The sequence below is a fragment of the Molossus molossus genome, unplaced genomic scaffold (genome assembly GCF_014108415.1).
Source record: "Molossus molossus isolate mMolMol1 unplaced genomic scaffold, mMolMol1.p scaffold_m16_p_17, whole genome shotgun sequence".
NCBI lineage: Eukaryota > Metazoa > Chordata > Mammalia > Chiroptera > Molossidae > Molossus > Molossus molossus.
Genome location: NW_023425352.1, coordinates 60,443,894 through 60,463,017, shown reverse-complemented (window position 1 = coordinate 60,463,017; position 19,124 = coordinate 60,443,894). Strand labels below are relative to the sequence as shown.

General features: G+C 41.5%; 1 protein-coding gene across 1 annotated transcript; it reads right to left on the bottom strand.

The window, feature by feature from the left end:
• Positions 1 to 11,015: 11,015 nt before the first annotated feature.
• Positions 11,016 to 16,567, bottom strand: DYDC2 (DPY30 domain containing 2). Its single transcript, XM_036265706.1, is given in 6 exon segments — positions 11,016 to 11,496; positions 13,019 to 13,026; positions 14,966 to 15,012; positions 15,014 to 15,078; positions 15,423 to 15,574; positions 16,549 to 16,567. Coding segments are annotated over 5 exon segments (462 nt in total). The 5' UTR covers positions 15,567 to 15,574; positions 16,549 to 16,567; the 3' UTR covers positions 11,016 to 11,298.
• Positions 16,568 to 19,124: the final 2,557 nt, after the last annotated feature.

Here is a 19,124-nt window from a genome sequence, read left to right as displayed (position 1 = left end):
GCTGTCAGCTGATTTCTCAAAAGAAACTGCAGGCCAGAAGGGAGTGGCAAGAAATATTCAGAGTGATGAAGAGCAGAACCTACAACCAAAATTACTCTATCCTGCAAAGCTGTCATTTAGAATCGATGGCCATATCAAGAGTTTCCCAGACAAGAAAAAGTTAAAGGAGTTCATCACCACCAAACCGTTATTATATGAAATGCTGAAGGGTCTTTTTGAAGAAAAAGATAAAATATATGAACAAACAAAATGGCAATGAATACATATCTATTGACAATGGAATCTACAAACAAAATGAACAGGCAGAACAGAAACATTCTCATAGATACAGAGAACATTTTGTTGGTTGCCAGATGGGAGGGGGTTTGGGAGAATGAGTGAAAAAGGTGAAGGGATTAAGAAGAACATATTGGTTGCTAGACTGACAAACCTCAAAAAGAAGGGGCTTAAGGGGTGGGAAGAAATAAACCAAAGAACTTACATGCATAACCAATGGACACAGACAACTGTGGGAAAAGGCAGGAGGGGGCGGGAGTGGGGAGGAGGGGGTCAGTGGGGAAAAAATGAGGAACATCTGTAATACATTCAACAATAAAGATAAAAATTAATTAATTAATCAATTAATTAATTTTAAAAAAGAAAAGCAGAATCTCAGGCCCACCCCCGATCCAGTGACTCGTAATTAGCCAATCATTTAATTAGCTGTAAGGTGATTTGTATGTCAATTAAATCTTGAGTAGTGCTGCTCTAGTCCATTTACTGTTTGTTCTTTCTCAGTATCAGCATGACTTTTGGTTTTCCACAGACACAAATAGTTCCAGCTGATGATAAGCAATGGTTTCTCTTTGAGATCCAGCATCACCAGTAGCCTCTCTGTCCAGGCTGACCTTTCTACCCAGTGGCTTCTGAAAGCATCCTTTTTAAAAAAAACTTATCTTTACTGTTGAATGTATTACACATGTCCCTCTCTTTCCCCCCTTCTCCCCATCCTCCCCAATCTACCCCACTCCTGCCTTCTCCACACTATTGTCAGTGTTCATTGGTTATGCATATAGAAGTTCTTTGGTTTATCTCATCCCGCCCTCCCTACCCCCTTTTCTTTGAAGTTCATCAGTCTAATAACCAATTTGTACTTTGTAATTTCTTTATCTTTTTCATCCATTTCAGCCCTCTCCCATCTGGCAAGAACTCTGTATCTATGAGTCTGTTTCTGTTCTGCTTGCTCATTTTGTTCGTAAATTCAATTGTTGATAGATATGTATTAATTGCTATTTTATTGTTCATATCTTTGTCCTTCTTCTCCTTCAAGAAGACCCTTCAGCATTTCATATAATACTGGTTAGGTGGTGATGAACTCCTTCACCTTTTTCTTGTCTGGGAAACTCTTGATATGTCCATCGATTCTAAATGACAGCTTTTCAGGATAGAGTATTCTTGGTTGTAGGTTGTTGCTTTTCATCACCGTGAATATCTCTTCCCACTCCTTTCTGGCCTGCAAAGTTTCTTTTGAGAAATCAGCTGACAGTTTTATGGGAGCTCTTTGTAGGTAATGGACTGTTTTTTTCTTGCTGCTTTTAATATTCCCTCTTTGTGTTTAACCTTTGGCATTTTGATGATGATGTGCCTTCGTGTGGACCTCTTTGGGTTTATCTTATTTGGGACTCTCTGTGCTTCCTGGACTTGTAAGTCTGTTTTCTTCACCAAGTTAGGGAAGTTTTTTGTCATTATTGTTTCAAATAGGTTTTCAATTTCTTGTTCTTTCTCTTCTTCTTCGGGCACCCACATGATACAAATGTTGGCACGCTTGAAGTTGTCCCAGAGGCTCCTTACACTATCCTCATTTTTTGGATTCCTTTTTCTTTTTGCTGCTTTGATTGGGTGTTTTTGCTTCCTTATATTCCAAATGGATGATTTGCTTCTTGGCTTTTCCTGTTCCACTACTGATGCCATGTAAATTATTTTTTATTTCAGTTAGTGCATCCTTCATTTCTGACTGGTCCTTTTTCATATTGCTGATGTTCTCACTAAGTTTCTTCGAGGTTTTTTTAAGTTCCCTGAAGGTCTCACTAAGTTCTTTGAATGTTTCACTAAGTTCCTTGAGCAACCTTATAACCAGTGTTTTGAACTCTGCATCTGGTTGATTGCTTATCTTCATTTTGTTTAATTCTTTTCCTGGAGTTTTGTTCCTGTCTTTCATTTGGGATCTGTTTCTTTTTCTCCTCATTTTGACTGCTTCCCTCTGACTGTTTTTATGTATTACGCAGAGTTTCTATGTCTCCTAGGCTTCGTGGGGTGCCCTATTGTTGTAGGTGTCCTGTAGAATCCAGTGGCACAGTCTCTGTCACCCCCGCTGGGCCTTCGAGGTGCACCACTAGTGTGGACTATACACCTTTCTGCTGTAGTTGAGTCTTGATTGCTGATGGCACGTCAGTGGGAGGGATTTACTCAGGCTGCTCAGCTGTAAGGACTGGCTGTGCACATTAACTACTGGCCTCTGAATACCTTGGAGGATCAGCTGTGTAGGGGCCCACTACACAGAGCAAGACTTACTTCATCAGGGCTCTGGTACCACAGGGCTCTGGTACCTTGAGTGTGTCACTTGTGGAGGTGGTTGGGTGGTGGTGTTTTGATGTGGTCTGAAGCTGTCCACTGAGTGTACTGGCTCTGGGGCAAGGTCAGCCTCTGCCTGTGTTCTATCCAGGGCCACCAGGCATAAGCTACAAAGTTATCTGCAGATGGCTGCTTCTTGTGCTGGGGTTGGAGGTGCTGAGGAAAAGTCAAGTTGTGAACCAAGGCTGGCTGCTTCTAGTCCCAGGCCTGGGGCCACTTAATAAAAGGTATGGGGCTCACTGAGACCAGATGCTGCTTGTTTGAAAGAATTTAGAAAAATCTGTAGCAGGATCCAAGTCAGGCCAATACTATGATAAAGCCTTTGGAAACAGCTTGGGTGGGCCCAAAAGTTGGGTGGGGCGGGGCCTCAGGGAATTACAAGAGCGGGGCCAACAGTATGAGCCAGATTGCTGGAGTCCCAGATATGCTGCCCCAGGGAAGGGCTCATCAAAGGAACAAAGTCCTTTGCAAGTCTGTATGAGAGAAAGCTGCCTCTCCATTACCTCAGATCCCAAGGCCAAACAGCTCAGTTCTTCCCAGTATGTGTCTGGCGCCCCTCAAGCTGCCTCCTCTTCTAGCTTAGAGGGGGCAAATTCCATGCACCGGCCGTTTAAGAGGAGCTCCCTGGGGCTCCAGCAGCCATAGCCTCCCTCAGCCTCAGTTCCCGCTGGTTTTTACAGCCTGAAGTTATGGGGATTCTCTTCCTGGCACTGGAACTCTGAGCTGGGTGCCTGGTGTGGGACGAGGACCCCTCACTCCTCAGGGAGGACTTTCACAGCCGAGGTGTCCTCCTCCTGATTTTTATCCACCGCATGTGGGTGTGGGACCAGCCTATCTGCGCCTCCGGCCCTCCTACCAGTCTCGATATGGCTGCTTCTTTGTTGTAGGTTTTCATTCAGCTTGATTTCAGGTGGTTCTGAATGATGGTTGTGCTGTACTTTAGTTGTAATTTTGATGTCTGAAAGCATCCTTGATCTCTGACAACAGATTCATCTCTGTCTCAGATTCATCTTTTGCTCTGCTGCACCCAGGAAGAAATCTCATTTTTAGACAGACCTGGTTTCATTTAGTGAATAACAAGACTGAGAAACCTAAACCAGGCCAGGGTAGAGCAATAGGACAGTAGATAGGAGTTAAAATAAATCTTTCCCTCAAAAAAACCCCGAAACACTCAAGTAAGTATAAGGAGTGTAAGTAGGGTCTTTCAGTAGAATCCTGTACAATTAGTGGAATCAAGCACTGAAAGGACCAATTGAGAAAAATACAAGTTTGTGCATTGTAGCCTAGCACTCTTCTTTAACCCTTGATTTTCATGGGCACTTGTGTCATTTATTATGCCCAGTTTTGTTTGGACTCCAATTTCTTCTTTAAAAATTTATTAAATTTATTGGGGTGAAATTCGTTATTAAGATTATATAAGTTGTGTCTGGCCAGTGTGGCTCAGTGGTTGAGCATCGACCCATGCACCAAGAGGTTGCCATTTCAATTCCCGGTCAGGGCACATGCCCAGGTTGTGGGCCAAATCCCCAATAGGGGACATGCAGGAGGTGCCCAATCAATGTTCTCTCTCATTGATGTTTCTTTCTCTCTCTCTCTCTCTCTCTCTCAGTTCCTCTAACTCTAAAATCAATAAAGAAAAAAAATTTTTTTTAATTATATAAGTTTCAAGTGTACAGTGCTATATCATCTGTATACTGCATTGTGTCTTCACCACCCAAAGTCAAGTATCCTTCTGTCATCTTATATTTGACCCCCTTTACCCTCTGCTACCTACCCCCTCTCCTCTGCTGACCACCATACTGTTGCCTGTGTCTATTAGGTTTTTTTGTTTGTTCGTTGCTTCTTGTTTTATATCCTACATATGAGTGAAATCATACGGTTCTAGTCCTTTTCTTCCTAGTTTGCTTAGCATGGTACTCTCAAGATCTATCCATGTTGTTGCAAATGGCAGTATTTCATTTTTCCTTATGGCTGATCGTATTCCCTTGCGTATATGCACCAAACATCCAAACATCCATCAAAGGACACTTAAGAGTGTTTCCATATGTTGACCAACCTGAATAATGCTGCAATGAACATAGAGTGCATATATCTTTATGAATAAATGTTTTCAAAATTTTCAGGTAGATACCCAGAAGAGGCATTGCTGGGTCATATGTTACCTTTATTCTTAAAGTTCTGAGGAGCATCCATACTGTTTTCCACAGTGGCTATACCAATTTACGCTCCCACCAGCAGTGTACCAGGATTTATTTTTTTCCGCAACCTCTCCAATAATTATTTCTTGTCTTGTTGATGACAGCCATTGTAACAGGTGTGAGGAGGTATGTCATTGTGGTTTTGATTTGATTTTCATTATAGCTAGTGAAGTTGAGCATCTTTTCATATATCTGCTAGCCATTTGTATGTCTTCTTAGGAGAAATGTCTGTTCAGGTCCTTTGCCCATTTTTCAATTGTATTGCTTGGTGTTTTGTTGTTGTTGTTGTTGTTAGGTTGTGGCAGTTCTTTCTATATTTGAACTCCAATTTTTTATTTTATTTTTTCCTTTATTGAGTTTAGAGAGAGAGGAAGGGAGAGGGAGAGAGAGATAAAAACATCAATGAGAGAGAACATTGATTGGCTGCCTCCTGCATGCCCCCCACTGGGTGTTTGGCCCACAACCCGGGCATGTGTCCTGACCAGGAATCGAACTGGCGACCCAACCACTGAGCCACATCGGCTGGACAGAACTCCAATTTCTTAAAGACCTTTTCACAATTGCATAGTAACTACAGCAATATAAATTTTAAGTCAATGAAATGTGTAAGCAAATACAACTGTATTAATATTAAGAATCATCAGAAGCAGAGAGTTGTTTCACCAGATGGCATGCATGTGTGTTTCAATGCAGGCATTTAAAAATGAGGGTAGGGAGTAATGCTTTGGAAGCTGTAGTTAAGGCCAGAATTCTGTCTTTCTGGAAGAGCTGCTGGGCAGTCTGGGGATTGGGGAAATACTAGGCTTCCTCTGAGGCAGTAAGTAAATTCTGCTAATAACCAACAAACTTAAAAGAGAAACTTGAGTCTCCAATAAGATTGTAACCCCATTCAACACCTTGATTTCAGCCTGTGAAACTGTGAGTACTCAACCCAGTGTAGTCTTGCCTGGACTTTTGACCTACAGATAGGTAAGAATAAACAGGTATTGTTTTAAGCCACTAATTTGTGGTAATTTGTTACACAGCAATAGAAAACAAATACATTCAGCCTTCCATATTAAAATGTAGAATGAAGGGTCCTCAATCTTTCTTCTGTCCTGGCACACGAGAGGGAATTGGATAAAAGTCTCAGTGACGGGATCATCATGGTAATGATTTCCACAGGGATGAGAGTGGTTGTCTGAGGAGCCATCAGTTGACTCTATTCACCTATGTTTTCAATCACTACTATAAATGATTTAGGCATTTTCTTTTATGTTTTGCTAAATATCACAACACAAAATTAAGATGATTTTACCTTGCTGACCCTCAGTTGGTTTTCCCCCATCACTCATCGGCTCCTTGAGAACAAGGTTTCCCTGCCCACCCTCTATGCTCTCTACCTCAGATGCCACTGAATCAGCTGGTTTCTGTCCCATAAAAGAACTCCTTGACACGGCTGATGCACCAGCCAATTCAGCTCATGCAGGATCATCTGGAAAGAGTGGAAGAGAGACCATTTTCATATTAGTTTTAAAACATAGCTACAAAGCCCTGGCCAGTTTGGCTCAGCAGATAGAGCATTGGCCCGTGGTCCAGAGAGGCCTGGGTTCGGTTCCTGCTAAGGGCATGTACCTTAGTTATGGTTCTCCCCTGGCCCCAGTTGGGGTTGGGTGGGTGGCAACCCATTGATGTGTCTCTCTCATGTTGATGTTTCTCTCTCTCTTCCTCTCGTTCTATCTGACGATGAACACAAAATGAAACAAATAAACAAACAAAAAAAACCATAGCTACGAAGCTAAATTTGTTCCTTGAATAGAAGAAAAACAAAACGATGCCCTTGTAAGCCAAGCATTAGTATCTTCTAATGTCCAAGAGTATCTCCCACAGGAGGTCAGATATGTAAAATAAACTCAGAAATGAACATCTTACCATTTTCTGAGTTGAAATTTAAACCTTCCGAAGCCCCTTCAGATGATATACAACAAATTTTACTCATTCGTTGGCATCTTGCAGTAAAGCTAAGGCTGGGCTGGGCTCTTTCAACTTCCTTGGGGCTCAAGGCTACCCTCTCTGGTGGCATCAACCTGCCTGTCAGTCGCGCAGGCACTACATATTTGACATGCCCACACCTGCTCTTCCTTCTGTGTATTTGTTATAGGAAAGGCCACCACCTTCCATTCATGTGATTCAAACTAGAAACCTAGTGGCCATCTTGGATTTTCTCCACCTCCACCCTCTTCATTCTGTTTCGTGACCAACTTCTTGGGTTTACTTTTAAATTCTTTTTCATGAGACAGGATGGTATAGTTGTTAAATGCAGAATCTCTGGCATCTAGACAAACAATCCTCAACATTAAAATAAATTATTTCCTGACTGGTTTGCTAAGTGGTTAGAGCATGGGCCCACGGACCAAGAAGTCGCAGGTTCGAGTCTGGTCAAGGGCACGTACCTCAGTTATGGTCCGTCCCCAGCCCTGGTTGGGTTGTGCGAGAGGCAACTGGTCAATGTGTCCCTCTCACATAAATGGTTCTCTCTCTCTCTCTCCCCCTTGCTCCCTCCCACTCTATCTGAGGACAGATAGAAGAATATCCTCCGGTGAGGATTTAAAAAAAATAAAATGAATTTTTGTTTATAACATGCTTCTCTCTTGTCCTGCACCAAGAAGGCATTGTCTGCCCTGGCCAGTTGCTCAGTGGTTAGAGCATCAGCCTGTGGTTCAGAGAGACCCAGATTTGGTTCCCGCTAAGGGCACATATCTCGGTTACAGTTTGTCGCTGCCCTTGTTGGGTCGTAAAGGTGGCAGCCACTTGATGTGTCCCTTTCACGTCTATGTTTCTCTCTCTTCCTCTCTCTTCCTCCCACTCTATCTGAACAAAAAATGAAAAAATGTCCTCGGGTGAGGATAAAAAGAAAAACAAAAAAGAAGGCATTGTCCATAGAAACACTGTTCTAAATGGTCTTAGGTTACCAGGCTAGTCTATTGCAGCCTGTTCAGACCATAATATCCATGAATGGTAGTTGAGACCCTTTCACTCTCTGGAGCCCATTTCTGTGTCTGACCTGGCTTAGCCATCCACACCCATGAGACAGAGAGGACACACAGTAGCAGTGGGCATTTGGCACATGAGGAGCCCTGCAGCAGGCTCGGATTGGGGTGTGTGTGTGTGTGTGTTGGAAAAGAACAGAGATCTCACCTATCCTTCAGAAGGCAGTCATGTGACCTTTGATGTCTTTGAGCTGTCCATCCTAAGGCCCATTAGAGATACTCCTTGTGGATGGCAGCTCTGGCTGGAGTGAAGTTGGCTTCATGAGTGTGTGACTTGTGCAGCTGCACACGGCCTGCATTTGGAAGGGTAGCACACTTGGTTTAATGCTCTGCTGTTATCATAATGAAAGATGCAATAATTTTTGAACAAGGAAGCCCACATTTTCATTTTGCACTAGGCCCACATTTTATGTAGCCAATCCTAGGCTAGAGAAACGGGTCAGGGGTCTGGAATTGCAAACTAATTCTTACGCCAATCAAAAATGGCCAGCTTGTCCTTTTCATATTTGCTAGGAGTTTCCAGCTCTTGGTAAATTCAACTCATTCATATTTGACAGATATTTATTTATTAGGTACCTCTTGTGTGCTGGCACTGTTTTAGATGCTGGGGATACAAAAATAAACAGATAAAAATTCTGTCTTCATGGAGCTCACATACTACTAAAAAAGACCAACAGGGAAGAGGGTATCAAATGTGTGTGGAAGTTCAGATAGGATGTACATAGTATATAGGAAGCATAGATAGTATATCTATCTATCTATCCATCTATCTATCCATCTATCTATCTATCTATCATCTATCTATCTATCTATCTATCTATCTATCTATCTATCTATCCATCTATCTATCCATCTATCTATCTATCCATCTATCTATCTATCCATCTATCTATCTATCCATCTATCTATCTATCTATCTATCTATCTATCTATCTATCTATCTATCTATCCATCTATCTATCTATCTATCTATCCATCTATCTATCTATCCATCTATCTATCTATCTATCTATCTATCTATCTATCTATCTATCTATCATCTATCTATCTATCATCTATCTAGTACAGATAAGATGGGTATATGTATATCTATATATCTATATCTGTCTCTATATATTATATACATTATATATATTATATATCTGTCTCTCTCTCTATATATATAATATATATATATATATCTATATATATCTCTATATATATATCTAGAGTGAGTGTACAAATCCTGCTAAGGGTTCAAAGAAGAGCTCCTTTATTGGCCTTAGAAATTTCAGAACTATTGGGACCATATTTCCTTTTATGTAGTGGCTGAGGAAAATCTTTCCCATTTACAAAAGTATGGCACATTGGAGAGACACATTTAATTTCACCCTGTCCAAAATGGATGGTTATAGCCAATGTGCTGCATTATGCTAAGTTTTATAAATAATAAATACAAAAATAAATTTAAAAAGGTGACTTTTGAGAAAGACCCGAAGGAAGGGAGAATCTGCAGAAATGGAGGGGTGTAGGTAGATTGGAGAATCCAAAGCAGAGAAGGGAAAGAGGAAAGCAAGTTTCGAGGCGGGACCATGCCTGGTTAGTGTATTTAAAGTGGAAAACAACACGGAGAGTGAAAGTGATGGGGAAGCAGATCTTACAGACTCGGACAGGTCGCAGGAAAGGCCTTGGATGTTTCTGTGACTGAGATGGGAAGCCACTCGCTCATTTGATGTGATCTGACTTGTTCCCCTGAGATCGTCCTGGCTTCAGTGACGAGGTTAGACTGGAGAAGGTCAAGGCAGGAGAAGGAAGACCAGTTAACAGGCCGTTGTGATAATCTAGGCAAATGATAATTGTAGCTTGGGCATTCAAGTGGGTGAGTTCTGGTTTTCTTTTAAATGAAAAGCCAACAGACCAGATGTAGGGTGACTCAAGTAAGTGTAGAGTAAAAAATAAACCCAAGAATTTTGACCCGAGCAAACAGAAGGGAGAGATGCTGGCTCAGGGAGAATAGCAGGGCTTCCAGCGGGACAAGGTTTGTTTTGAGATGTCCATGGGTCATCCACTTGGATGTCAAACAGGCAGTCAAGTTCAAGAAAATCTGATTGAAGGTATAAATCTGAAGTCATCAACATATAGATGATAGTTGAGTGAATACAGATAGAAAATAATTTTTTTTAGAGTAAAAAAATTTATATATTTATAAATGCCAAATAAATACCAGAGGCCCCCCAGCACCTCCTCCCAGACAGGGCTGTTTCCCCCAACCCTAGGCTTCTAGGGTCTTAGACATTTTGGCCCCAAGCTATAGCCCAAGAGCAGCTGCCAGTCTGGGCTACTAGGGAACTGGGTGGGGATGATCTGTCCAGCCAAGACTCACTCCCCCTGTGTGAGGAGCCCCCATAACCACAGGCTTGCGTCCCTGTATAGGGCCCTAGGGTGGCTAAACTCAGGGAGAGAAGGTGGTCATCTCCAGTGAAACCTGCTGCCATAGCTCCTTGGTCTGCTGCGCCTGAGGCTCTGCAGGATGTCGCTGAACTGCCCCGTGCCATGGGTGTCAGGCAGCAGGCGCTGCGGGCACTGTAGCTCGCATTCACAAAGTCGTGGTCGGCAGGGGTCAGGCGAATCAAGCGGTGGTGCATGTACTGCGTGTGTGCCTTCTGGCAGCGCTGCACCAGTTGGTGGAAGGCCGGGGCACGCAGATGGTTGAGAAAATAATTTTCTAAATGTTCAAACCTTCGAGTTTTACTGACACACTGACAACAGGTACACTCTAAGACATGTGCTACATTCTGAGGGGCCTTTAGTAAAGTAACGACATGAACCCTTTTTTTTTTTTATCTTCACCCGAGGACATTTTTCCATTTTTTATTCAGATAGAGTGGGAGAGAGAGAGAGGAAGAGAAAGAAACATCAACGTGAAAGGGACACATCGAGTGGCCGCCACCCACACGACCTAACCAGGGCCGGGGACAAACTGCAGCCGAGGTACATGCCCTTAGCGGGAACTAAACCCGGGTCTCTGTGGACCACAGGCTGATGCTCTAACTGCTGAGTCAAACCAGCCAGGGCAAGACATGAAACCTTGAGAGAGCTTTATTTTCACCAGTTGCCAAAAAAAAAAAAAAAAAAAATGATAGCACAAAAGGAAAACAGCTCATCAGTTTGGTTATTTTAAATCCTTATATTATGAGTTTATTTGATCTGATAACTAGTTCGAATCCTCACATAAATAAGGTGTTTTCATGGCTATCAGAACAGTACTTGGGCAGGGGACTCCCTGTAGACACCTCCTTCCACAGCCCCTCAAATCTTAATTTAATCCAGATAGTTAGCATCTTTAGGTACAAGCTCTTCTAGATGGCCATTTTCTCAGCTTGCAGCTTTGAGAAAAGCATCGTTAAAATTATCTACCTTCTTATAACCTAAGAAGGAGATTTGGAACCAAGATGTTTTAGGAGCACTTCATGCCGAAAAGCCTAGTAATTTATTTCTTGTGCAGTTTCAACATTCTAGTCGGTCTGGCCAGATGAGTCAGAAGGAATCTGCTGAGGCATTGCTGGAGTCACACTGGAAGTACCTGGCAGGCCTTCCTGCTTCAAGGACTCCTTTTCAAGGGGTTTTGTGTTCTGCAGGAATATGGTCTTCTTTGTAGGACCAGCTACACATATCAGTGGCTAAACAGGAAACAAGAAAGTCATTAGCAGAGACTAAAGCACACTTGGTATAGCAAGAATACACTATTGTCATTTTCATGCTCAAGAGTAAGAACAGAGTGGATCGAGACTTGCTCTAGCAAAGCATAAAACAAACATCTGATAGGATCAAGATTCTTCAGCAACAATTTAACTGCCTGCCAGAACAAAACTAAACACCCTTTAAAGGAAAACACAATCTAGATTCCCACAAAGTATCATCTACAATGTTCAGCAAACAAATAATAATTATTAGACATGTGAAGAAGTAGGAAAATGTAGACTATAATCTAGAGAAAAAGAATTTAATAGAAACAGATCCCAAGGTGAAAAAGATGATGAATTAGCAGATAAGGACTTAAAACAGCTATTACAAATATTTTCAAAAATTTAAAAGAGAAAAATGAACATAATGAGTGAAAAGATAAAGTATATATCAACAAAGAACATGGAAATTATAGAAAGAAACCAGATAGAAATTCTAGAATTGAAAAATACAATATCAAAAATGAAAACATTTACTGAATCTCTAAATAGGATATCGGACATTGCAGAAGAAAGAGTCAGTAAACTTGAAAACAGATCCATATAAATCATCCAAACAGAGGCACAGAGGAAAAAAGATTGAAAAAATGGACAGTCTCTCTGACCTATGAGATAATAACAGTCTAACATTCATATAATTTCAGTCCCTGGTTGAGGTAGGAATCCTTCAAGATTTAACTCTACTAGCCAACTCTACCTCTAGATTTATCCAGTAGGCCCAGAACTCCATTCTGCAATGAACCGTGTGGGCCACTGCAGAAGTCTGTGAAGTACTTACCCACATGGTCTCTAAGACCCTTCTAACTTCAAAGTGCTATGAGTCTATGCAACATATATATGTATTGATTCTACAAAAATGTATTTCTAAAACATATGTATGGCTCATATCATTATCAACAAAGGGGTTGCTTTCAGACTTAGAAACAGAATTATGGTTTACTTATATAAAGATGCTTCTGCTTAATGAAGAGAAACCAGTGCAAGGGCAACTTTTGCCAGCTCTCCTCTAGGTCTGACTCAAATGCTACCTCCTCTGTGAATCTCGATTGCTATAATTGGATATGATCTGCACTACACAGAGTGCTCTGTTTCTACTCCACTTTTGAAATATCCACTAGACCAGTAGTATTCAATCTGGGGTACTTAAGGACTTTCTAAGGTATATGCAAGTAGTGGTGGTTTTAAGATATTAAGGAAAATCTTGTAAAGCTTTGAGTATGTGCAAACGAGCCAATCGGCTAAGTCAGTATGCCTGCTGAAATCTTACGCAACCCCTCCTGGGTCTGTTTAAGACCAGGTTTCCCAGCACTCATGACACAAAATCTGAAAGTGATCAATAGCAAGGAATAGTTTGCAACTCATCTTCAGTCACCAAGAAACCAGAAATTGGAATCTCGTCTTATTTGGTGTGTCCCCACCTCTTTGCCCTTTATGTACTTCTTTCAATTTATACTAGCACTGAATGGCCTGGCTCTTCCTGGCCAGGTAAGCAATAAATTCAGCTCTGTTTCAGATCACTGTTGGGCCCTGGCCGGTTTGGCTCAGTGGTTAGAGCGTCAGCCTGTGGTCCAGAGAGACTGGGGTTTGGTTCTCGCTGAGGGCACATACCTTGGTTGCAGTTTGTCCCTGGCCCTGGTTGGGTCGTGCAGGTAGCAACCACTCGATGTGTCCCTTTCACGTCGATGTTTCTCTCTTTCTCTCTCCCTCCCACTCTATCTGAACAAAATATGGAAAAATGTCCTCGGGTGAGGATTAAAAAAATATACATATACTAACAGATCACTGTTGGATTCTCTATTTCCTTCTAACTAAGGGAATCAATTTCCATAACTACAACTTGCTCTTTCCTAAAACTGAGGTCTTGCACATAGGGTAGGCATCATGCTGGCTCTCATTTCCCATCTTCCCTTACAATTTCCTTTGTCTCGCACTAGGACTCATCTAAATCCTTCTAAGGAATATTGCTACAGGGCATAAAACTCCTTGAATGCAACCCAAAGGGACAATTCAAAATACTGATGTGAACAAAGTTTTCTTTAATATAGGCACTATAAAACCAGGGTGGGGTTTTGGAAGTCTTTATTTTAACAGTGAAACTTATAGTTAGAAAAGGATTTGAGTGAGCAGCAAGGTGATGCAAACTTTTGCTTAATGATTTCACCTCTACCTTCTCCCAACAACTATTCTAAGACTGTTCTTGTGGGAGGGCTCACTGAGACTATTGTCTAACAATACCATCTTTGTTTTGATTCATTTATGAAACATCCAGACTTTTAAAAAATCTATTAATTGTTTATGAGGAAAGCTGAGCATATTCATATAAACGTAAATAAGCTCAATACTTTCATGTTTTCATCAAAGTGGACTTTGGAAATTGGCAAAAGCTAGTTAATTGTATGAGACTGCATTAAACGTTTTATTGCACAGGATATAGTGATAGTTATAAAGATGTCAGGTATCAAGCCCAATAAGTCAATTTCCTATCTGGGCATTATGTACTTTGTAGAAAACACAGAATGACACAATTTTCAAAAGACTGTGGCAAAAATGATGGAGATGAAAGATATGTTTGTCAGAGAATGAATACTCAGTTATTTCCAACTATTCCAAGTTATTAATTGATGCCCACTATCACAGTATCAGAGAGGTGGTATCTGCGGCTCGATACATAAATGAATAGCATATAATAAATAAGATATTTAAGTAAATAGTATAGAATAAAATATTAAACCTAAAGTATATAATGATAACCATATTTGGTTTCTGAAAAGTATTGACTAATTTTTGAAAAGGGCTCAAAGAATCTTGTATAAAAATATATTTGTTCCAAGTGGCATATTAGATTTTTAAAAAAAAAAAATTTTTTTTTTTTAATCCTCACCCGAGGACATTTTTCCATTTTTTGTTCAGATAGAGTGGGAGGGAGAGAGAGGAAGAGAGAGAGAGAGAAACATCGATGTGAAAGGGACACACCGAGTGGCTGCCACCCACACGACCAACCAGGGCCAGGGACAAACTGCAACCGAAGTACGTACCCTTAGCAGGAACCGAACCCGGGTCTCTCTGGACCGCGGGCCGATGCTCTAACCGCTGAGCCAAACCGGCCAGGGTCATATTAGATTTTTTAAAAATCAGATTTTTAAAAACCAGTAATATCTAAGGTATTTCCTGACATCTAAAATGGAATTGCCTTTGAACATTTTCTTTTTTCATTGACAATGACCTTATAGACAAGGATAGTCAATAAGATTGGCTTACATATCAACATACAAACCCAAGGAGAGAAAAGTAGGCTAAATGGGGGCCTCAACAAGCTTTGCACTGTGACCGGGCTGACTGTGTATTTCCTAGTATCCGTCACTGAGTGCTCAAGCCCAGTGCTGAGCTCCTCCTCTGTACCTGGGACACTTTTCATACTCCTGGTGAATCTGATCCTCTGCTTGCTTCAGTACTTGTCATTCCGGTTTCCTTGAGGATATCATCATATTCCTCCTTCAGCTGGATCTCCTCCTGCCTATCCTGGGGCAATGTGACTGAGTTAGATCAGCCCCAGGCAAGCAGGTGCAAAGGGACCCTCCTCCCTGGAATTTCCTTCAGGCCCTTCGGGCCTCCTGTGTCTACTTCTGGAATGTGCTTCAGCCTGCTAGAAGCTCCACACCACCAACTCTATCACTCCTGTGAGCTGGAGTCCTCCTTCAGCCCCTAGACTTCCTGTGCTTCTAGGATATCTGGGCCAAAGCCCCTCTCACAAGCTGAATAAACCAAAACCTCCCCACGCCAGCTCCAGAACTCTGTCTTGGATTTTAAAATACTCTGGGAAAGCTGGAAAGCCCTCCTCAAGCTGTCTCAGTGCACATACAAACCTCTTCGGCTTTAGTGATTTTCTTGTAATGATAAAGCCAGTGAGCCAGGTACTCTATGGGGTCACTGGGCCGAATCTTCGCCACCTCTGCCAGTGCCTGGGAAAGGCAGTTTCCATAGCACCTCTTCAGATAGTCAGTTTCCATCCTGTGGGCTTGGGACACATCAAAGAGTCACATTATTTTACAACTCCAATTTGATTTTAAAAATAGACACATTCTAACCAATTAGGATTAATTTCAGGATACATATGAGATTTTTCTGGATCCACCCTTCCCCAAAGAATCAGTAAATAAACACACGCCAATAAGTTGTTACATTCAAGGGGACTTTAAGTTAAAGCTCTCCTCAGTCAGACAATAGCTATTCTAGGTCAGACTAGGACCTGGGATGTTCAGGCATGACAAGAGCTTGATAGATTGGTGGTTAAGAGTGGCTAAGGCCTCTCTACTTACCCACATATTTCTACCCTTGAGTGGAGAAGAAATAACAAGGCCAGCATAGGTCCCCACAGGTGCTCTACGCACCCAGCAAGCTGTGCTATTGTGAGGCTGGAAGCAACAGTCACCTGTGACATAGATAAGACAGGCTTATTTATTTCACAAGTGACCATTGAGAAGCCCTGGGGAGGAGAGGAAGGGAAAATGCCCAGCATTGTAGCTACTGCTGGTCAGGGCTCTGCCAGTCCTTAACACAGTATTACACTCTATTTTTTTTTTTTTTATCCTCACCCGAGGACATTTTTTTCCATTTTTTGTTCAGATAGAGTGGGAGGGAAAAAGAGGAAGAGAGAGAGAGAGAAACATTGATGTGAAAGGGACACATAGAGTGGCTGCCACCTGCACAACCTACCAGGGCCGGGGATAAACTGCAGCCAAGGTACATGCCCTTAGCGGGAACCGAACCCGGGTCTCTCTGGACCGCAGGCCTACGCTCTAACCGCTGAACCAAACCGGCCAGGGCTCCACTCTATTTTTTAAGCAAGAAACTACTTTAGGTTGAGTTGATACCTCTGGATTCACTATTAATCAGATTTAAAGAGCCAGAGGCAGATAGCCTGACTTAGACCACAGTTAGGAGTGGCAGTGGAGTGCAGCAGTATGAATGCAGACTCCGGGTCAGACAGACCAAGTTCCAGTCCTGCTTCTGCTATTTATTAACTGCATGGTTTTCAGCAAGTCACCAGTCTCTGTGAGCCTTGGTTTTCTCATCTGCAGAACAGAATGACAAAGGTTTGTGCCTCATAACTGTGAGGATTAAAGGCGATAATAAATACATATAAAGCACTAAGCCTGGCAGTGTTTAATAAATATTAGCTATGACAGTGGAAAATTGTGATATGAAATGGCCTAGCACCTGGCCTATTCCTGACCAACTCCATATTCCTAAAGCTTACGTATTTTAACTCCAAAAGAGTTAATAATAAAGTGACTAATAAAGGCTTAGATCCAGTCTTAAAATTTTTTGGAGACTGTTTTTTCAGTTTAAGGTAGGAAAGATAAATAGATACATAGATATGAATATAGAAAAAAAAATATATATTTCATGTTTCTTCCAACTTCAAAGTCCTAGAAGCAAAAGCACCTCAGTAGCAATGAGCACACTGAGCATACAGAACTTGTCTTTAAATAGCTGTCACCACTTAAAAGGAATCAGGGCTCCTTGGAGAGATGGCTTATTCCAAGGTTGGGGCGGGAAAAGTCTCATAAGCCTGGAATATTTTGTTGTCCCAGAAAGAAAATGTTGAAAAATAAAATGGTTGGGAACACAGGAGCCAGCTTGAAGGGGCTGCTACTGGCCAAATCTGAGGCAATATAATCATCAAAATACATAATGACTATAATGGATTATAACTAATTGAGTAAATAAGAATCCATGAGTCCATACAAAAATAAATAAAGTGAATAGGAGAGATAACAAGTAAATGCCAACTAATAAATGTGAAAAGAATAATGGAGCTTTTAGAAAATCACCATTTTAGCCCAGCTGATGGAGGCTCAGGGGACTGAGCATCATCCCGTGGACTGAGCTCCAGGTTCAATTCCCGGTCAGGGCAAATGCCAGGATTGCGCCCGATCCCCAGTAGGGGGTGTGCAGGAGGCAGCCCGTTGATGTATCTCTCTCACATCAATGTTTATCTCTCTCTCTCTCTCTCTAAAATATCAATAAAAACATATTTTTAAAAAAGTTTAAAAATCACCATTTTATAACCATCATAGTATAACTGAATCAAGCCAGAATCATCAATGAATAATAAAACTCTGTGAATATTTGACAAAGAATAGGATAAACCAAAGAACTTATATGCATATATGCATAACCAATGGACATAGACAACAATGCTGTGTGTGTGTGTGGGGGGGGGGTGGATCAAGAGAAGGGAGAAACATCTGTAACAAAAATAAGTTAATTAATAAAAAAATCACTAATTAAAAAAAAGAATAGGATATTTATATAGTCTCAAAGTTTCTCCCTACTAATTATAGATTAAGTCCAAAGGGAAATACAGAAACTTTACAGTGATAAAACCTGGCCAATACAACTTTAACCAAGTGATCAAAGTAAACATCACCAATAAGGGACAGTGACATCGCCTGACTTCTAACGCAATACACTTCTTAGTGGGACATAATACATTTCTGTGGATTTCTTCCCTCAATGCAAAACTTGAATCTGATTGAGGAAACACCAAAGTCAAATTGAGAGAGTCTACAACTGAGTTGAACACTTAAAAATGCCAAGTCATGAAAACAAAATAGAGATGAACCATTCCAGACCAAAGGAGCCTAACTGGACATAACTGCTATGTGCCATACATGATCCTGGATTGGATCTGGACTAGAAAAAAATTTCTATAAAGGACATTGTTAGAAAAATTGGATAAACTGAATGTGAATTGTAGATTATATGATAGAATTTGCATCAGGGTCAAATTTCCTGGTTTTGGTAATTGAAATATGAGTAAGAAAGTGTCCTTGTTCTTAGGAAATATACAGTGTGGTAGGGCTGAATAATGGCTCCTAAAAGTGTCCAAGTCCTGACATTTGGAACCTATGAAATACGTTACTTTATATGGCAAGGACTTTGCAGATATGATTAAATTAAGAATTTTGATTAGGGAGATTATCTGGACTATCCAGGTAGGCACAATAGAATCATAGGAGGGGCACAGTAAGGTCAGGCAGAAGAAATGTGATGATGGAAGTAGAGGGAGAAAGGTGATGTGGATTCAGGACCATGAGCCAAGGAATGTGGGCAGCTTAGAAGCAGGCAAAGGCAAGGAAATGGATTCTCCTCTACAGCCTCCAGATGAACCAGCCTGGCCAACACTTTGTTTTTAGCCCTGTGAGACTGAACCTGGGCATGTGCCCTGACCAGGAATCAAACTGGTAACTTCTTGGTGCATGGGATGATGCTCAACCACTGAACCACATTGACCGGGCTGTAAGACTCATTTTGGATTTCTGACTTTAAAACTATAAAAGAAGAAGTGTGTGTTTGAAGCCACTAAGTTTGGGGTATTCAGAATGAGTCACCCCAAGATGTGCCTCTGTGATATGAGGACTGTTTTAAGCTTAAGGCAACCAAGACCCCTTTGGGCTCAAGAGAAACTTCTGCACCCTTCTCCTATGGTAGGCAGTTAGACAGATGCGAGCTGAGCAAGGATGAGGGCCCAGTAGAGAAGGTCACAGGGGTGGAATGCC